The sequence below is a fragment of the Pipistrellus hanaki genome (genome assembly GCF_964339955.1).
Source record: "Pipistrellus hanaki genome assembly, chromosome: 9".
Classification (NCBI taxonomy): domain Eukaryota; kingdom Metazoa; phylum Chordata; class Mammalia; order Chiroptera; family Vespertilionidae; genus Pipistrellus; species Pipistrellus hanaki.
Genome location: NC_140511.1, coordinates 53,874,346 through 53,894,958, shown reverse-complemented (window position 1 = coordinate 53,894,958; position 20,613 = coordinate 53,874,346). Strand labels below are relative to the sequence as shown.

Below are 20,613 nucleotides of genomic sequence, written 5' to 3'. Positions count from 1 at the left end.
AAGGGAACATTCAGTTTATGGTAGCCAAGCTTCAAGAGTGGAAAATTTTAAATTTTTAAGGGTGGTACAGTACTGAGTTTCAGCCCATTCTTACAGTACTTGGCATGTAAGTTTGGCATAAATGTTTGATGAATTAATGCATTATATAAGAATGTTTCTTAATGAGATAATGTACTTTAAAACAATGATGGGGGAGTGGAGAAGTATTTTCAAATCATTAACATCAGGTAAATGATTTTATTACATATTTGTACACATACTTTTGAATCATGGTGAATAAACTATACTTGAATATAGTTCATAGGGATTTTCCTCAAGGAAGTTGTTCCTTCTAACAGAATTTTTTAAATGATGGTTTTATAAATGCAAATGATGCTTTAAAATTGGCTAATTTTTAGTAACTGTTGTTCAGTGTTATTAATATGTAACCAGCCTGAAAAGAACTTGGTTTTTTATACCAAATTTTCATAGGATGGAGAGAAGGGTTATTTTTTTTTAATGTGGAAATTATTCCCAATGAAAATAAAAAAGATAACTTTTTTTAGAGATTTAGTAATTTGTTAATAATTTATTACTATTATTTTTATTCTAATATGAAACTAATGGTATTTGCATATAAATAATTGTTAGGCAAATGAAAACTAACCAGGCCTGCTTTTTTCTACTTTAAAGTAAACTATATCATTGAAATGCTGGTTTGTTTGTTTTTTCTTTTTCACCACAAAAGAGTAAAGAATATCTGTTCTTAGGTACATCAGAAATATCTAGTTTCTGGCTTCATGTCTGAAATTGATCCTTTAAATTCTATGTACTTATGTTTATTTTACTATTTTTTTTTTTTTTTTTTTTTTTTAAGAACCAGCACCGAGCAGTAGATCAAGTGATTAGAGCTGTAAGAAAAATCTGTAGTGCTTTAGATGGTGTAGAGACTCCGGCCATTACAGAATCAGTAAAGAAGCTAAAGAGAGCAGTTAATCTTCCAAGGAGTAAAAGTGCTGATGTGAGTATTTTTTAGTAACTAGCATTTTATTACATGCAGATATGTAGTACTTAAGTGATTATCTACTGCTTATACTGGCAGGTTTTTGCTTCTACTAAAAATGTTATTTTAATTTTGGCTTTACTCTTTTTTGTGTGTGTGTGGGGGGGGGGTTTGTTAATCATCATCTGAGGATATTTTTTCCATTGAATTTTTATTTTTAGAAAGAGAGAGATATGAGAGACATCGATCAGTTGCCTCCCACACACAACCCACCAGTGGTCTGAGATTAAATCTGTAACCCAGGTACATGCCCTTGACTGGGAATTGAACCCGAGTCTCTTTGGTACACAGGCTGACACTCTAATCACTGAGCACACCTGCCAGGGCTTTGCTTTACACTTGTTTGGGTGACTTACCTGGTAAGGTAGGAATTCCTAAGAGGATAGGGGCTGCCTTGGAAGTTTTGTGACAGCTTTCATAGAATAGGTGGATGCCAAACTGTGAACCTTTTTTATGTAGAGCAGGAACTCTCTACATAAATGATTTGGTTGGCATGAAGGACCGAGATGGTAGAAGGTACCATTTCTCCATTTGGATGGAATGTTTATGACTGCCAATGGGGGAGTCCTATTTTGGACTATATCTCCTTCTTGTTGAAAAGACCCAAATGTCTCAATAATACTGACTATCTCAGTGGAAACCAGGTTAGGTGCCCTCTTTTGATAGGATACTGTTGCAAGTAAAAGCTCTCCCCAGCCTCTTTCTGTTCATAGGGATGTTCATAGCTTTTACTGAAAGGATGAGAGAAAGTTGATTGCAAGACACAATAAGTTATGTTGATAGTTAAAAGTTATGTTAATAGTATGCCCCTCAACATATATCTAGGAGTTAGCTCAATCCATTTATTCTCAGAGATCTTGTCCATATGGTAAACAGAAATTTGGGTATATCCAAATTTTCTTATGTGCTTGTTTTAAAAAATTTAAAAATAAATTAAAAATCACTTGGAGGTGATCAACTACCATGGTCTTAATGTTTGAAGTTTCTATTTGTTATATTAATGAATAAAGAAGCAAAGAGTATGAGGAGAGCTCAATTTAAATCATTATAAGAGCTATTTTGAGACACTATAGTTTTAGTTTTCTTTTTATATTTTTAAAATATATACTTTTTAATTCATTTCAGAGAGGAAGGAAGAGGGAGAGAGAGATAGAAACATCAATGATAAGAGAGAATCACTGATTGGCTGTCTCTAGCATGCCCCCACTGGGGATTGAGCCCAAAATCTGGGCATGTGCCCTACTGGGAATTGAATTGTGACTTCTTTGTTCATTGGTTGGATGCTCAACCACTGAGCCATGCTGGCCAAGTGAATTCTAGTTTCTTTAAGACTATTCTTATCATGCTAATAATAGAGCAACTAATGGAAAATAAGATACTGTATTAGAATATTTATCACTTTGGTTTTCAAATTTTAATCTAGTTTAATGAGGCAGATTTTGTTGAGTTTATATATTTTGCAGTAATTTTCAGTTACTCTGAATTTTTTTAATTGAATTTATTAGGATGACATTGGTTAATAAAATTATACTATGATTTTCTTGATACCAAAAATTATCTGTTATTTGGTTGGAAGATTTTACTTTTTAAAAAAAATATATTTTATTGATTTTCTTTATAGAGAGGAAAGGAGAGGGATAGAGAGCTAGAAACATCGATGAGAGAGAAACATCGATCAGCTACCTCCTGCACACCCCCTACTGGGGATTTGCCCGCAACCAAGGCACATGCCCTTGACTGGAATCAAACCTGTGACCCTTTAGTCCTCAGGCCGACACTCTATCCACTGAGCCAAACCAGTCTGGCAGGTTTTACTTTTTAAATTTATTTTTATTTAAAAAAAAAAAAAAAAATATATATATATATATATATATATATATATATATATATATATATATATATATATTAATATATATATATATATTATTGATTTTTACAGAGAGGAAGGGAGAGGGATAGCTAGAAACACTGATGAGAGAGGAACATCTACCAGCTACCTCCTGCACGCTCCCTACTGGGGATGTGCCGGCAACCAAGGTACATGCCCTTGACTGGAATCGAACCTGAGACTTCTCAGTCCGCAAGCCGACGCTCTATCCACTGAGCCAAACCGGTTTCGGCTACTTTTTTGATTTATTAATTCTGCAGACATTTTTGGGAGGTTTCCCCCTGGGAAAGGTTTCTTTGATATAGCATTTAATGTATTGAAGTGAAAGGTAAACATTTTATGTTATGTCATAGCAATTGTTTTACTAATTTGTATGTGTAAACAGGTAACTTCTGGAAAGGGAGACCCTAATAAGAGTTCAACTAGGGGTATGTATGTCTTTAAGTTCTTTATATTTTAGCAATAATTATTGCTTTTTCAGAGAATTATATTAATAATTTCTTTACATCTAGGCTCACTGAATCCTGAAAATCCAGTTCAAGTAAGCATGGGTCAGTTAACTGCAGCAATTTATGATCTTGTGAAACTCCATGGAAATTCTGGTAGGAATTCTTTGGATTGGGCTCAAAGTAACAGGAACACCAAGGAAGCATGGACTGCAACAGAACAGCTCCAGTTTACTATTTTTGCCGCACATGGAATTTCAAGTAACTGGGTATCAAAGTAAGTAACTGTTTAAAAGAATATATATACAGCATTACCTAGAAATTATTCTAGTCTTGTAACATGTCAGCATTTGTCATCTTGGTATTTACATGGATGAAAAAAGAACCACCAGATACCATAGTGGATTTTATAAAATTACAGGGATTTTTGAAGCTATTCTAGTAAAAAATATCACTCTCACTATATGCAAAAAAAAAAAAGGGGGGGGAGGGGGGCAAGAAAATGTTTAAACTTACTAGGGCAAATGTTGATTAATAAATTGGTCTAACTTATGACGAATTCTTTTGCCTTTCCTTTAGAACTACAATAATTTGGAACAGTGTAATGGGACTAGACTTTTTCTTCTTTTTAGTAGTTTATTGATTGCTAGACTTTGAAGTCAGCAAGAGCAGATTTCTTAAAATTTTTTGTTTTTATCTCACTTGAGGACATACTCATTGATTTTTAGAAGGAAGGGAAAGGCGGTGGAGGGGATATTGATGTGAGAGAGAAACATCAATGGGTTACCTCCCGTACATGCCCTGACTGCAGATTGCGCCTGCAACCCAGGTGTGTGCCCTCACCGGGAATGGATGTGTGGGATGACATTCTATTTAATTGAGCCACACTGGCCAGGGCTCTTTTTTAATTTAGGTTTTTCCTTTCTGATTTTTTTTGTCAATCCCATGATTGACTTTAATTTATTTGCAAACGACTAATAAATTGAAAAGTCTGAACTGAATATTTAAAATTAAATTGTTTCATAATAGCTTAATTTTATAAAATAAGGTAAAACCTAGTAAAGAGGTACCAAACATATGCCAAAACCGGTTTGGCTCAGTGGATAGAGCATCGGCCTTCAGACTGAAAAGTCTCGGGTTCTATTCCAGTCGAGGACATATACATTGGTTACGGGCACATCCCTGATAGGGGGTGTGCAAGAGGCAGCTAGTCAATGTTTGTCTCATCAATGTTTCTAACTCTGTATCTCCTTTCCTCTCTGTAAAAAATCAATAAAATAAAATATATTTTTTTTAAAAAGAGATACCAAACATAAATTCTGCTTAAGTTGAGCTTTATATAAAATAAAAAAATGAAATATAAAAAAATAACAAGTTGAATGTGGTATATTAATTCATTCAAGAAATATATACTGAGCGCCATCTGTGGGCAATGTTATTCGTACTACTAGAGATGCAGCAGTAAAAAGGCAGGCAAACTCTGCCTTCCTGGAACTTGCATTTAAATGGGTACTGCCATGCCTGGGTATTTCAGTTGGTTAGAACATCGTCCCGATATGCCAAGGTTTTAGGTTTGATCTCTAGTCAGGGCACATACAAGAATTAACCATAAATAAGTAAAACAATAAATCCATGTTTTTCTCTTTCAAAATCAATCAATAAAATATATACTTAAAAAAATAAGTGGATACTATTGCTGTCTGAAGATATTTCATTCTTTTAACTAGTTACAGGGATAATACCCTCCATATCTTACATACACACACAAATAAATTTAGAGACACTATTAAGGAGAACAAATACTTAGTAGAAGACAATACAGAAAATGACAATGATAATTAAGATAGAAATAAATTTAATAAAGTGGTATGAGGTTGAGAAAAGCAATCAAATAGCTAGGGATGTTTTGTGAACCAATGAGATTAGATTTAAAAAATATTTTATAGCCCTGGCCAGTGTGGCTCAGTTGATTGAGCATTGTCCCACTCACCAAGAGGTCACTGGTTCAGTTCCTGGTCAGGGCACATGCCTGGGTTGTGAGCTCGATCCCCAGTAGGAGACATGCAGGAAGTAGCCAATCAATGTTTCTCTCTCATCAGTGCTTCTCTCTTCCTCTGTCTCTCTTTCTCTCTTTTTCTCTCTCTATAAAATCAATAAAAACAAATCTTTTAAATGTTATATTTATAATACGTATATTAACAAAATGGTTAATGTCTAAGCCTACCAGTAAGTTAGAATACTAGTACAGTAGTTTTATTGAACCTAAGACTTCTACAAGATTGCCTTATTATATGTAACCAGCTACTTGTGGCAATTAAGAGCTAAATTGTTGCTATGTAATTCGAGACTATAACAGCATCTGTCTGTCCCCATTGATGGAAGCCTTGTAATAAAGACTGACTCAGTGCAAGTCAGACCAGTGTACTATTCATATGCTTAACTGACTATTTCAGTGCCTTAGTCAAGGAAAATGGCACCTAGGGATGATAATGTTTGTGCTCTGTCTTCCTAGAATTTATCTAGAAATGAAGAATTGCTCAGTGTCATTCAACTAAAATCTAAAGCTTATAACTAACTGAGCACAACATTTAGATAAATTTTCCAGCTGGTATTATTTTGCCCCCTTAGACTGGCAGGTAGGAATACATGTTTCCTTCTGTATATACTTTGCTATGCCTCTCTCTATTTTACAGAATTTGTAGTAGTTAAATTTCAGATTCGGATTTTTTTTAAAAGTTCAAATGAATGATGACCAAATTATTTCAAATAATAGTCATTTTTAGGAAGGATGGCTAATTTGATCTGTATTATCAAGTAAACTTTATTAGTAAATTAGTTAATTTGATCTGTATTATCAAGTAAAATGAAATTAAACTTTTTTCCCCCCTCAGTTATGAAAAATACTATTTGGTATGTTCCCTGTCTCACAATGGAAAAGACCTTTTTAAACCTATTCAATCAAAGAAGGTTGGCACTTATAAGAATTTCTTCTATCTTATTAAATGGGATGAACTGTAAGTAAAATTTCTGGCTTTTTATTTATTTTTTTTAGTATAGCCTGTCTACTTTTTTTTCCATGTATGCATCCTAGTTTTTATTTCAATTTTCATAAAATGCTTACTGACATCTTAAAGTCTCTTCTAGATATGATTCTATAGAACAGACTGAAATTCTGATTTCAAAAATCTGAAATACTCTTTCAAGTCTACATGCTGTTAAATTGTAGAAATACGCCATTCTTCCTAGACTTTGTCAAGTTAAAAACATAAATTTATGAGTAATTCTAGAAAGGTGTTAGGTATGTTATAACATTGCTTAGTTTAGTATTTATTCTATAACACTGTATATGAAGCCTTGTTTTTGGTTAACAGATAAAATTATCTTGAGTCCATGTACAAGATGATATTTGCACTATTAATATTTTTTAAATATTGTTTAAGGAAATGCTTTTTATTACTTAGGCAGATAGGCCATTGCAGAGCTTTCTATTTTTTAGTCTGCATTTATTAAATGTTTTCCTATTCTTTTATTTTTTTAATTATAAAAATAACACACATCTGTGAAACTCATCATATAAAACAAAATGCATATAGGTGAAAAGTGTCACTTTCTTTTCAACACTTAACCATGTCATGGTTCCTCAGAGTGACTACAACTTACCTTATGTGTCCTTTTAGACTAAAAAATAAAACACCAAAAATATTGGTAAACGTCTATATAGTCTGTTTATATATGTATAGGTGCACACATATATCCTGAATCAGAAATACTCAATATTTATCTGCTTTTTCCTAAAGGAAATAAAAATGACTTACTATTTTGCCTAGAAATTAGTATTGCAAGTCTTAAATAAAGGTGCTAACAAATTTTTGAAGAAATAAATGCTATATATTTGAAATTTTAATAAAATTTGTTCAAGGTTTTTATATAATATATTTTGGCCAAGCTTGCTACTTAAGTAAAGGAGACTGAGGATTAAAGATTATTTGATACATCAAATAAAATACCTAAAATTATCAGTTTCATTAAAGAATTAATCTTCATGTTCAATCTAATTTATTTTTTTCTATTAATACCTTTTCCTCCCCCATAGAATTATTTTTCCCATCCAGATATCACAATTGCCATTAGAATCACTTCTTCACCTTACCCTTTTTGGAATTTTAAATCAGAGCAGTGGAAGTTCCCCTGATTCTAATAAGCAGAGAAAGGGGCCAGAAGCTTTGGGCAAAGTTTCTTTACCTCTTTTTGATTTTAAACGGTAAGTGTTACTGAGTTGTGATAGTGAGTTACTGCAGACACATCTGCAGTCTCAAAATTGGCTAGAGAACAGGGTGGGGAATAATGAGAAACATGAGATAATGAGCTACCTCAATTTTTTCAATGTGATAAAAGGAGGTCAGATCAGAGGAAACCAAAGTTATTCTATGGTTTGATCATATCTATATGGGTATTCATATCTATTTGTCATTCATTGTTTAGGATAAAAGCGACAATCAGTTCACTGTCATTTTATGCAAACACTGTATTATTAACATAACTAGTGGCCCAGTGCATGAAATGCATGCACAGGGGAGGGAGTGTTCCTCAGTCAGGCCTGCATCCTCTCCAATCTGGGACCCCTGTCCGACTGCCAGTTTAGGCCCGATTCCTATGGAACATTCCTCTCGCAATCCGGGACTGCTGGCTCCTAACCGCTCACCTGCCTGATTGCTCCTAACCACTCTGCCTACTGGCCTCGTCCCCACCTGCTCCTTCTCTCCCCCACTCCCCCGCCAGCCTGATAACCTTCAACTGCCCCTACTGCCAGCCTGCTCGCCCCCAACTGCCCCCCCACCAACTTGCTTGCCCCCACCTGCCTTCCCCACCAGCCTGCTCACTCCCAACAACCTTATGCTTGCTATTACTAAAACAATTCCACTTTCCTAACAACCTTATCTAACAACTAAGATAAACTGGCCACACACACACACACCCCCCCCCCCCACTCCCCGCATGGCCTGATTGCTCCCAACCGACCCCCACTGACGGCTTGCTCACCCTCAGGTGGCCCCCACCCTGCTGCCCTGCTCACCCACAACTGTCTCTCCCCTCTTGGTCCTTGACTGCCACTACCTCGGCCCTGCCACCATGGCTTTGTCCGGAAGAACGTCTAGAAGGTCTCCTGGAAGGTCTCTCAGTCTAATTAGCATATTACCCTTTTATTAGTATAGATAGAGGCCTGGTACATGAGTAGGGGCCAGCTGGTTTGCCCTGAAGGGTATCCCAGATCAGGGTGAGGGTTCCCTTGGGGGGCAGGGCAGCCTGAGCGAGGGGCCTATGGTGATTTGAGGCTGGCCATGCCCCCATTGGTGTGGAGTCCCCACTGGGGACGGTGCTGGCCTGTGCGAGGGGCTAGGGCAGTTTGCCACTGAGGGGAGGGGGGTGTGGCAGGCTGGGTTAGGAGCTGAGGACTGTTTTCAGGCTGGCCACACCCCCTTCAGGGTGGAGGTCCCTGCTGGGGTGCCTGGCCAGCCTGGGTGAGGGGCTGATGGCTGTTTGCAGGCTGGCCATGCCCTCTAGCAGGGACCCTCACCCTGATAGTGGCATGGCCAGCCTGGGTGAGGGGCTGAGGGCTATTTGCAGGCCTGTCCCTTGGCCACTAGCCTGTGTGACCCAAGCCTCCCACCCTGTGCCTGCTGCTCACAGGCCCTTCCTTCAGTGGCTGGCCCAGGCGGGCGGGAAGCTTGGCTTTCTCCGTCGTTGGGGGCAACCCAAGCCTCCTGCCCACTTCTGCGGGCTCCGTGACCACCACCATCTTTGTCCCACTCATTTCAATTACCATATTTCTCTCTTATTAGTATAAATAATATGGTCTTTTCAGTATGCTTGCTATTACTAAAACAATTCCACTTTCCTCTTCTCATCCCAATTCCATACTTCTAAAATTTCAGGGAGTTTACAGCTGAACATTATTCCCTTCTCTTTCCCTGTCTGCCTGACTGATCTATCCTTACTGCTATGTGCCCCTGGCCTTTAATCACCAAAGGTTCTACATGGGTACAAAAACTTAGGGGAAAGGAATTCCTTTTAAGCTTTGTCTACTAACAGTAGGAATAGTGTAATTGACCTGACTTTTCAGCTGACAATTTTAATTATGTTTTAAGTAACAGTATGTTTCATGAGATCATAGAGTCTTCCTAAATGGAAAAAAAAAAATCAATTAAATGAAGTTTGAGATATGTTTCATACAATACATGGTAAAATTTTGGAGAGCGATAATGCATGTTAGTATATTAAAGCAGTTAGCAGATGGCATTAAGTTTGAGACTTTGCCAAGCAGTGTAGTTAGTCCAGGTAGTGTTAGTACTTAACATTAAAAAAATACTCAGAAATTAAGAGGGAAGAGGATTTTACGTTAATACATACACCGAAACAAAGTGTCAGTTCTTTAGTTCAGTTAATGTGCTATAGTATGGTAATCAGAAATCCTGGTTTTGAAATTATTTTTAAGTAATTTGTGTTAAGGTACAGCTTGCATACAACCTGATGAAGTCACTATCATGAAAGCCAAGTGACTTAGAGGCATTTCGGTAGGCCTAAGTAACAAATGAGTTCTTAACTAATTTTTAAGTAAACAGAATCAAGCATTTAACTTGATCTTCCTTTACAGTTATATCTCAGGGTTACAAAATAATTGATGTGAGAATGTGCTTTATAGAAACATCTCAGCTAATTATTGCAGAGGGAATGGTAGAATATCACAATTTTGCAACTTTTACTGAAATAATTTAGGTCAGGGTTAGATTTCGGTCAGTCTCGGCACTACTGATATTTTGGGCCACATAATTGTGAGAGATTGTCCGGTGCATTGTAGGATGTTTGGCAGCATCATTGGCTTCTGCCCACTAAATGTCAGTAGCACCCCAGTTGACAACCAAAAATGTCTCCAGACATTGCCAAATGTATACTGGGGACAAAAATCACTCTTGGTTGAGAACCATAGATTTAAGTAGGGAATATGAATGCCTGCTTAAAACCATTAAGTGATTAGCTTTTCTGGAACTTTATAATGGATGATTTAGACTAAAAGCATCTAAGTAAACTGATTATATTAACCCCAAAGAAAGAAAAATAAACCAAGCATGTTTGCCTGTTTATTTGAGGCAATAGAAAATAGTATACAATACCACCTATAGAGTATTAACTATTCTTGTCAGATAACTACACCTGAATCAGGTCAAGCCTCTCTAGATCTAACTTTTTTTTATTTTATTTTTTTATTCTCACCTGAGGATATTTTTCCATTGGTTTTTAGACAGCGTAGAAAGGAGAGAGGAGGAGAGAGAGTAAAACATCAACGTGAGAGAGATGCTTCAATTGGTTGCCTCCTGTTCACACCCTGACCAGCCTGTGAATGAAACCCTGCTCTTTGGTCTGGGAGCCAGTGCTCTAACAACTAAGATAAACTGACCAGGGCTACAGAAAATATGGTAAATGACCAGAGTAATGCAATTAGTAAAATTCAGGATAAGGAAAGTTCTCAGAACAAAAGACCTGGTTTCTTCAACAAACAGCAGGGGGAAGAAGATAGGAAGAATGTTTAGATTAAAACAAGAATTGGCAAACTTTTTCTGTAAAGGGGAGCAGATAGGTCATGTGGTCTCTGTCACAAAGGTAAAAGCAGTGATAGACAGTATGTAAGTGAATGTGTGGCTTTGTTATAATAAAAGTTTATTAATGAAACCAGATGATAGGCTGAAGTTTCGTTGACTCTTGAATTAAAAGATATTTAAAAAGACATATCAACCACATGCAAGTGTTGGACCTTGCTTGGATTCTTACTTGAACAAACCAGTTATAAAAAGAACTTGGAGACAGTCTGGGAAATTTGAATACTAGATAGCTGATTATTTTTTATTTTTGTTTTTTTTAATTTCTTTATTGATTAAGGTATCACAGATTTGTCCTCATCCCCCCATTCCCATCCTAAACCCCTTCCCACGCGTGCCCCCACCCCCTTGTTGTCCGTGACCACTGGTTAGGCTCAAATGGATGCACACAAGTCCTTTGGTTGTTCTCTCCCCCTTATCCCCACCCTCTCCTACCTTCCTTCTGAGGTCTGACAGTCTGATCTATGCTTCCTTGTCTTGGGTTTGTTCTTCTTCATTAGTCTATGTTTTTCGATAGCTGATTATTTTAAGTAGTTATTGTTAATTATTATAGGAGTGGTAATGGTATTGTACTTATTTTATAAATTTATTGGGGTGACATTGGTTAACACGAACATACAGGTTTCAGGTGTGAGTTTCTATGTTATAAGATCTGTATATTGCAGCATGTGCCCACCACTCAAAGATTATACTTATTTTAAAATAAAGCTGTTTATCATTTTGAGATTTATAAAAGTATCTGCAAATGAAATAATGGGATAGCAATTTACCTTAACCTAGTTGGGGATGAGAGTGGTTCTAAAAGACACAGAATATAATGTGTCAAAGATTTAAAGGTGAACCTGTAAGAGAAAACATTAGGACTAGAGTCTAGCTTTGGAAAGGATATTTGCTATTTTAATAAAATGAACAAAGTTTAATGCAGTTTGAAGTTTTCTGCTTTTATATATACTCATGTTAGCTTTCAGATATTTCTTCTGTGTAAAGATACGTCAGTATCTTCATTGCCATAAACTGGTTGTCTCAGGCAAATGTCAGCATACTACAGCTTACCTCCTGCTTTTTGTAAATGCAGTATTGTTTAGAATACAGTGCACATGTTTATTTAAATGTCGTTCATAGCTACCTTGCACTATAATAGCAAAGTTGCATCTCTGCAACAAAGATTGCCCATAAAACACAGAGTATTTACTGTCTGGCTCTTTAGAGGTAAAGTTTGCTGACCTCTGGTCTAGGGCACTGATAAAAATTCTCAAATGATTGGTGCTGTCACAAAATAGGTACTGGTTTTTTGGCATATGTTTTTGTTCTTATGATAAAAGTCAGGGCACAGCTTAGTAATACAAATTTCCTTTGTAAATGATCTTCAAAGAGTAGCCTTCAACCCTCCTATTTATAGAATTGTTTTGGAGACAGTACATTCTGCTTTATTCTCAGTTCCCCCTTAGATATGTTCATTCTCTCTTCCTTTGTTCTAATTCCCACACTTTAACTCATTTACCTAAAGATTAGTACACTATGGAAAGTGATTCCTCCTGATAAGTTTTTAAAGACATTTTTTTATATAGAACATGATTAAAAAATGTTTGAATACTAACATTTCAAATTCATTACTATGTGTTGTGAGTTTTGAATTTTTAAAATAAAAACCACAGTATTCTTCTATTTACATTGTGTAGGTTTTTAACATGTGGAACTAAGCTTCTATATCTTTGGACTTCGTCACATATAAATCCTATGCCTGGAACAATACCCAAAAAAGGATATGTGATGGAAAGAATAGTGTTACAGGTAATGGTATTATGGTTATTTTTTTAAATCTGACGATATGTTTGTTAACTTTAGAGGATAATGCTACTTTTTGATATATGGAGAGGTTTAAATTTAAATTTCTTTATAAAAAGTGTATGTATACCATGGTTTTGGTTGTTATTAAAGAACCCTAATAAATCTTGTTTCAACTTTAGAGTCAATTTTAAATTTAAGTGTCAATAAATCATTTCCTATTTCTGAGAAACAGTAAAATATGCCCTTGTACCCATCCCAAGCAATATACGTGCTATTGAGAATTACCAACAATGGTAATCACTTTCAGCTAAAGGACATTGATTTATAATATACAATCTAAAATTCACCCTGATGGCTAAGAAAAAATAATTTTTTCAAAAACAAATTAGTTAATGTGGTAAATATATATATGTCCTATTCAGCTGTAATTTGATCAACTTCTATTTAATTTTTAAGGTTGATTTTCCTTCTCCAGCATATGATATCCTTTATACCAGTCCTCAAGTTGACGGAAGTATTATACAACAACACAACTTAGAAACATTAAGAAATGATATAAAAGGGAAACTTCTTGATATTCTTCACAAAGACTCATCATTTGGGTATGCTCCTTTGATTCTGTTTTGCCTGGTTATCTCTTACAATGTAAAGCTCAAGTTAATGGTTTATAAAGTGTCCCGATTTAGTTCATGAGTTAGCAATATTTTTGGTGTGGAAAGATTTCTATATCTGTAACAACCTGGGCATGTGCCCTTGAGCAGGAATCGAACTGGCAATCTTTTGGTGTGCAGAACTATGCCCAACCTATTGAGCCACACTGGCCAGGGGTAGGTTAATTTTCTTAAATGTATAAAGAATCTTTTCATACCAGTAGAAAAACAAATAACTCAGTAGTAAATTAGACAAAGAATGTTAATAGGTAATTCTTTAGAAAAGAAATACAGCCAAACTGGTTTGGCTCAGTGGATGGAGCATCGGCCTGCGGACTGAAGGGTCCCGGGTTCGATTCCAGTCAAGGGCATGTACCTTGGTTGCGGGCACATCCCCGGTAGGGGGTGTGCAAGAGGCAGCTGATCGTGATTCTCTCTCATTGATGTTTGTAACTCTCTATCCCTCTCTCCCCCTCTCTGTAAAAAAAAAATCAATCAAATATATATTAAAAAAAGAAAAGAAAAGAAATACAATAGCTTTTTAAACATTTTAAAAATGTCAACTTCTCAGTATGTGGAGAGGTTTAAATTTAATCAAGGAAATGTAAATTAATACAAGATAACATTTCATACACATCAGATTGTTGAAATTAAAATGTCCCATCATAGAAAGTGTTGATGAATATACAAACAAGGGATTATATTGTTGGTGGAATTCTCAAGAGCTTTTGGGGCAATTTGGCAAAAATCTATTAAGGTCACAATGTGTATAGTCTGTGACCTACCAATTCCATTTCAAGTTAGTTATATATATTAGAGGAAAGAAACACTTTTATATTTACTTATTGAGATAAGGATGCTCATTGCATTTTAATTATTATAAAACTGATAGGGAGCCGAAACCGGTTTGGCTCAATGGATAGAGCATCGGCTTGGGAACTGAAGAGTCCCGGGTTCGATTCCAGTCAAGGGCATGTACCTTGGTTGCGGGCACGTCCCCAGTAGTGGGTGTGCAAGAGGCAGCTGATCGATGACTCTCTCTCTCATCGATGTTTCTAACTCTGTATCTCTCTCCCTTCCTCTCTGTACAAAATCAATAAATATATTTAAAAAAATAAAATGAAATAAAATAAAATAAAACTGATAGGGAATGTCCCATCAATGGGGGTCAAATTATGGTACATTTATCCAACAGAGTATTATGTAACTATTAAAAATGAAGTTATAGCGGGGGGCAATGGTAAGATATGTACACAGGTAATAATTTAATAAAAAAAAGTGAAGTTATAGCTATGTACTAATATGTCAGATGTGTTAAATGAAGAAAGCAAGGATATAGTATGTTACCATTAAAGAAAAAAGATCTACATACACCCATGTAGATGCTTCTATATAAAAGGACTCTGGAAGAATATTCAAGTATAGGCAGTTGTTGCTGGGAGGGGAATTAGAAGAAGGGAGACCCACTGTGTACTTTTTTTCAATATTTGAAATTTTTTCAGTATTCCACATTTCAGTGCATGTATTATATATACAAATGGATGGGTAATAAAATAGTGAAATTATTCATTCACATAAACATTTGTTATTAGTGTTAAATTGGAATCTCCAAAACAAGTCTTTGTCTTTTTAAATATTCCTCAATTGATCTATATAATCAACTTCTAAAATTTTATAATAGCATTTATGTGTTACATGACATTTCATTTTACTTGTATAAAATGGATAAAATCCTTGCTCATAGGGTGGATTTTGCTTATCCAACTCTGATTTCTAGTGCATGGCATCTGATTAGAGCTTAATAAATACTTATTGTACTGAATTATCCTTCATTTTCATAAGTAAGACTCTCTTATTAAGTCAAAATTATTTCTTTCTATTCCCCAAATTAGGGTAAATTAGTGGTGTTTGTTGTACATTGTGTTTTTCTATCCCAAATTAGTATTAATGATGCCACCAAGGAGTGGCCACCCTAAAATAAATGAATTTCTCCTTTGCATTTTAAATTGCTGAAACTATAACTATTATTATGATATCAGTGAGGAGTAATTTAGTTCTGTTATCTATGCAGACTTTCTAAAGAAGACAAAGCTTTTTTGTGGGAGAAACGTTATTATTGCCTCAAACATCCAAATTGTCTTCCTAAAATACTAGCAAGTGCCCCAAACTGGAAGTGGGTTAATCTTGCCAAAATTTACTCATTGCTTCACCAGTGGCCTCCATTAGACGCACTGACTGCATTGGAACTTCTTGATTTGAAGTAAGTCAACTATGAATTTATTTGCTTTATTTTATTGTTAATTTTTTCAGTAAAGTATTATGTTGCAGGAGTACTTCCCTTTGTTTTAGCATGAAAGCAATTCAATACAATATAATTGTGTAAATGTGTATTTCTACTAACATACCTTTTCATTGAAGTTATTAATAAGGCATGTTATATTTAAAACTAACCTAAAGAGAGGATAAAGTAAATTTATAATAATTCGTTAAATTTTATGATGTGGGCCAAAATTAATTTTCATAAGCTTAAAGTTTCTAAACCAGTCCCCTAATAAAATTTCTATAGCATGGTTTTTTTTTTAGGAAGATTTTCTTCCTAAAAAAGGAAGAAACACATTGCTTTTAAATAAAGAGCTGTTTTTGAGCATTCATTGTCAGGAATAGATTGAGATTGTGTTTTGGGGAAATATAGCTTCATTAGAAAGAAGTTACCGTCAAATCTTGATTTTTGTTTTACTTTTCTAGATTTGCTGATCAGGAAGTGAGGTCCCAAGCTGTGACCTGGATAGAGGCTATTAGTGATGATGAGCTGACAGATCTTCTTCCACAGTTTGTACAGGTGTGTTTTTCATTCCGTTTCCTACTCTCCCTACTCTTCCCCTCCAGTTTTTATGAGTAGGGAACTTGCTAAGGGATTCCCTTTTCTGATTGGATAAAAAGTACTTCTCGAGACCGGTTTAGCTCAGTGGATAGAGCATCAGCCTGCGGACTGAAAGGTTCCAGGTTTGACTCCAGTTGAGGGCATGTACCGTGGTTGCGGGCACACCCCCAGTTGGGGGTGTGCAAGAGGCAGCTGATCAATGATTCTCTCATCGATGTTTCTAATTCTCTATCCCTCTCTCTTCTTCTCTGTAAAAATAAATAAATAAATAAATAAATAAATAAAATATTTTTTTTTAAAAAGTACTTCTGTAGTAGGAATGTTGAGGTACTTTACATTTGGATTTAGTAAGAATTTTGTTTCTACTATTATCAGCTGCTCCACTTGAATATTTTATACACACACACACACACACACACATACACACGCACACAGAATGGCCAGATTATTATGATCTCTGAATGCATAATAATCTAGCCATTCAGTATACTTCTCTTGAGTACCCCATTTATTTGGTATCGAAGTCACTATAAATCATGCACCTGATCCAGTTTTCCCCTTTGCACTGGCTGAAGGCAAATTGGTGGTTGATCTCCCACAAAAGTCTAGAATACTTTTTTGTAGTGAATCCCTTTCACGTCCCGCATGGTTCAGGGTTTGGGCTCTGAAGGAGGCCGCATGCAAATGAAAGAGACTAGAAAATATTAATTTGGAAATTTTGGGGGCTAGGTGGGAGCCCAACTCAAGGGGAAGGACTCCACCCCCTTCTGGCCTTGCTATCCCCTTTATTAAGACTATGAGATACACCCATAGCCTTTAGGCAGGCAATTCCAATAATAGCCAATCAGCAAGAAATTACATTAAGACTAAAACGTGGGCCAAAACCGGTTTGGCTCAGTGGTAGAGCGTCGGTTTGCGGACTGAAAGGTCCCAGGTTCAATTCCAGTCAAGGGCATGTACATTGGTTGCGGGCACATCCCCAATGGGGGGTGTGCAAGAGGCAGCTGGTTGATGTTTCTCTCTCATCGACGTTTCTGACTCTCTATCTCTCTCCCGTCCTCTCTGTAAAAAATCAATAAAATATATTTAAAAAAAAAAAAGACTAAAACGTGGGTGTTGCTTTAGCTATCATTGTCTCAACTAGACAGTGGGTGGTTGGCTCTGACCTTTCAAAGCTTCAACGTTGACCAGCCTTCCAGGTTCCTTGTCCACACCTCTCTGCCTGTGAGGACAATGGGTGGCTTCCAACATCTTTTGAGATACAAATACACTGAGTGGCCAGATTATTATGCGTTCAGAGATCATCATAATCTGGCCACTCAGATTATTAAAAATCTGGATTTTTAAAAAATAAGTTTTTGATTTTTAGAGAGAGGAAAGAAAGAAACATCCATTGGCTGCCTCCTGCACGCCCCCTACTGGGAATCAAGCCTGCAACCTGGTCATGTTCCCTGACCAGGAATTGAACCAGTGCGTGGGATGGCACTCAGTCCACTGAACCACACCGGCCTGCCTGTACCTGGATTTTTAATTGTTTGACTTTTTAGATTCTCAGAATAAATTAGTCTTAAACTTTTCTTTTTCTTTCCTGGCCATTTAAATACAGCTAATGGAAGTAATGCCCAGGTATATACTTTTCTGATTGACTTTATTAATTTAGCCTAAGTTAATTTATATTTCATTTTTGTCAGTATCATTTTTCATCAATAAGAATAAACTTTATATAATTTCTCTTTTGATAATTTATTCCTAACAGTGTAGTATGTGTTTGACCACTAGTAATTCTTATTTTTCTTTTATGCATAGGCTTTGAAATATGAAATTTATTTGAACAGTTCATTAGTACGCTTCCTTCTGTCGAGGGCATTGGGAAATATACAAATAGCACACAGTTTATATTGGTAAGATTTACGTTTTCTTTAGTACTTTATTTCCATTCCTAGTATTTATACTCTGATAGTCTCTAAATGGTATGACCAGACAGCTTACTATGGATACCAGATGTTTTATAAATGCATTATTATAAAGAAGCTAAATATTTATCTTCTTAGAAATGAAACAACAAAAACCAAACTAAGATATTTGGCATGTTAGAGCTCTATGATAATGAATGAACTTTTACTTGCTTATATGACTTAAATAAATTTCTGGATGACTAAAATTGAACCTGTTGAATTGATTTTTGAGAGATGTTCATCCAGTTTTCAGAAGTGGCTGACAAATATTTGCTCTGTTAGGCTCCTCAAGGATGCCCTGCATGATGCACAGTTTGGTGCCCGGTATGAACATGTTTTGGGTGCTCTCCTCTCAGTAGGAGGAAAAGGACTCAGAGAAGAACTCTTGAAGCAGACAAAACTTGTACAGCTTTTAGGAGGAGTAGCAGAAAAAGTAAAGCAGGCTAGTGGATCAACCAGACAGGTATGTACCCATAAGAAGGAACATAAATATTCTGATATTAAAGGATCTTTACAGTGCTAATAAGTGAAGTTGTTATTCTTTGTCAATAAATAGCCAATATGCTCTTTGGGGCAGATGAGTTTCAAGGTACTTTAAAATCTTTAGGAAAAGATTTCATAACCTAAATAAGAAAATCAGTGCTTTTTAATTTCCATGCTTATTAATTCCTTCTGGTTAAAATTGCTCTCTCGAGTTTTTCCAATTATTTTGCTTTTTAACTTTTGTAACTGTAAAAATAATAAAACTATGACTGGGTGCCATTGTTTAAAAAATCCAAATAATGAAGAAGTTTTATAGAATAAAAAAATTAAGACTTTTTCAGATTTATTTTCTCCTTGTAATTATCTATTTTTCAGTTTGCTGTGTTTCCTTCTTGATCATTTTTTAAAAATTTACACATATATACACTTAAGTATATATAAAATTTGTGGGGATTAAAAATACTTTTACAAAAATATGTGTATATATTGTTGTTGTGAATTTTGCACAATATAAAATTCACCATTTAACCATTTTAAAGTGTATGGTTCATTGACATTTAGTACATTCTCAATGTTGTACGATTATCACCACAATCTGATTCCAGGACATTTTCATGTACCCACTGACCACTCACTCATATGGCATGAGATAAGGGTCCAACTTCATTCTTTTACCTGTGGTTGTCCAATCACCATTTGTTAAAAAGACTATTTTTCAATTGAATGAGCTCAGCATACTTTTGAAAATCAGTTATAGATAAATGGGATTAATTCTGAACTCTCAATTTTGGTCCATTGATCTATATGGCTATTTTATGCCATATTTTCTTTACTGTAGCTTTGTCATATATTTTGAAATCAGGAAATATGAGTTTTCCAACTTTGTTCTTTTTCAAGATTGTTTTAGCTCTTTGGAAGTCTGTAGCAATTCTATATGTATTTTAGGGTCAGTTTGTCTATTTCCGCAAAAAAGCAGTTAGAATTTTGATAAGGATTTGTTGCATCTGTAAATTGACTTGGGAAATACTGCAATCTTAGTTTCAATTCATGAATATGGGATGTCTTATTACTTAGATTTTTAATTTCTTTCAGCAATTATACTTTTTTTTTGAATTGCTCTTTTTACTTTATCTTGGGGAATTCATGTCAGTACATAAATATTTACAATTCATGTTTCTTAATAGGTACACAATATTACAAGGTACCTGTAGCATAAATTATGAACCATTAATTTCTCTTTGTAGGTTGTTTATATATTTTCTTTTTTTAAACAGTCCTGCAATGCACTTTAGTGTGTAAGTTTTTGCCCTTTGCTAGTTTTTCTATCTCCCTTTTTTTAAATTTCTGTTCATTTGGCTGTTAGTGAGTTTTAATTAATATGTTAAATATGAATATACACACTTTCCCGCCTATGTTTATAACTTTTGCCCATTCTAATTTCATTTTTACAGTAAAAATTAAGCCTCTTAGCAACGTTTTACAAATGGGCATTTTAAAAATTAGGTCTGCTTCTTAATTTTGTGTCTTAAAAATAGGCCTTCATTTTCGTTATGTACTTGAGTATCAATCTCTTTGTCCTAGGTTGTCCTCCAAAGGAGTATGGAACGAGTACAGTCCTTTTTTCTAAGAAATAAATGTCGTCTCCCTCTCAACCCACGTCTTGTGGCAAAAGAATTAAATATCAAGGTAACAAATAAAATACTTATGTAAGTTCATATTACATTTCAAAATATGTAAGAAGAGAAATGGGCAGGTATGCTTAAAGCAAATGAGTGTAAAACCTGCATAGATTGATGTTTTTCTTGATTTTTAGAGAGAGGGAAAAGGA

At 35.3% G+C, this 20,613-nt stretch overlaps 1 protein-coding gene across 1 annotated transcript in view; it reads left to right on the top strand.

Moving 5' to 3' along the window:
- Positions 1–20,613, top strand: part of PIK3C2A (phosphatidylinositol-4-phosphate 3-kinase catalytic subunit type 2 alpha) — an 83,251-nt gene that overhangs the window by 40,475 nt on the left and 22,163 nt on the right. Inside the window, exons 9-20 of the mRNA XM_084895442.1 lie at positions 857–1,000; positions 3,316–3,358; positions 3,443–3,653; positions 6,268–6,390; positions 7,470–7,637; positions 12,708–12,819; positions 13,273–13,418; positions 15,538–15,726; positions 16,212–16,305; positions 18,154–18,248; positions 18,585–18,765; positions 20,367–20,471. Of these exons, the coding sequence (XP_084751568.1) occupies positions 857–1,000; positions 3,316–3,358; positions 3,443–3,653; positions 6,268–6,390; positions 7,470–7,637; positions 12,708–12,819; positions 13,273–13,418; positions 15,538–15,726; positions 16,212–16,305; positions 18,154–18,248; positions 18,585–18,765; positions 20,367–20,471 (1,611 nt within the window). The remainder of the gene's footprint in view (positions 1–856; positions 1,001–3,315; positions 3,359–3,442; positions 3,654–6,267; positions 6,391–7,469; positions 7,638–12,707; positions 12,820–13,272; positions 13,419–15,537; positions 15,727–16,211; positions 16,306–18,153; positions 18,249–18,584; positions 18,766–20,366; positions 20,472–20,613) is intronic.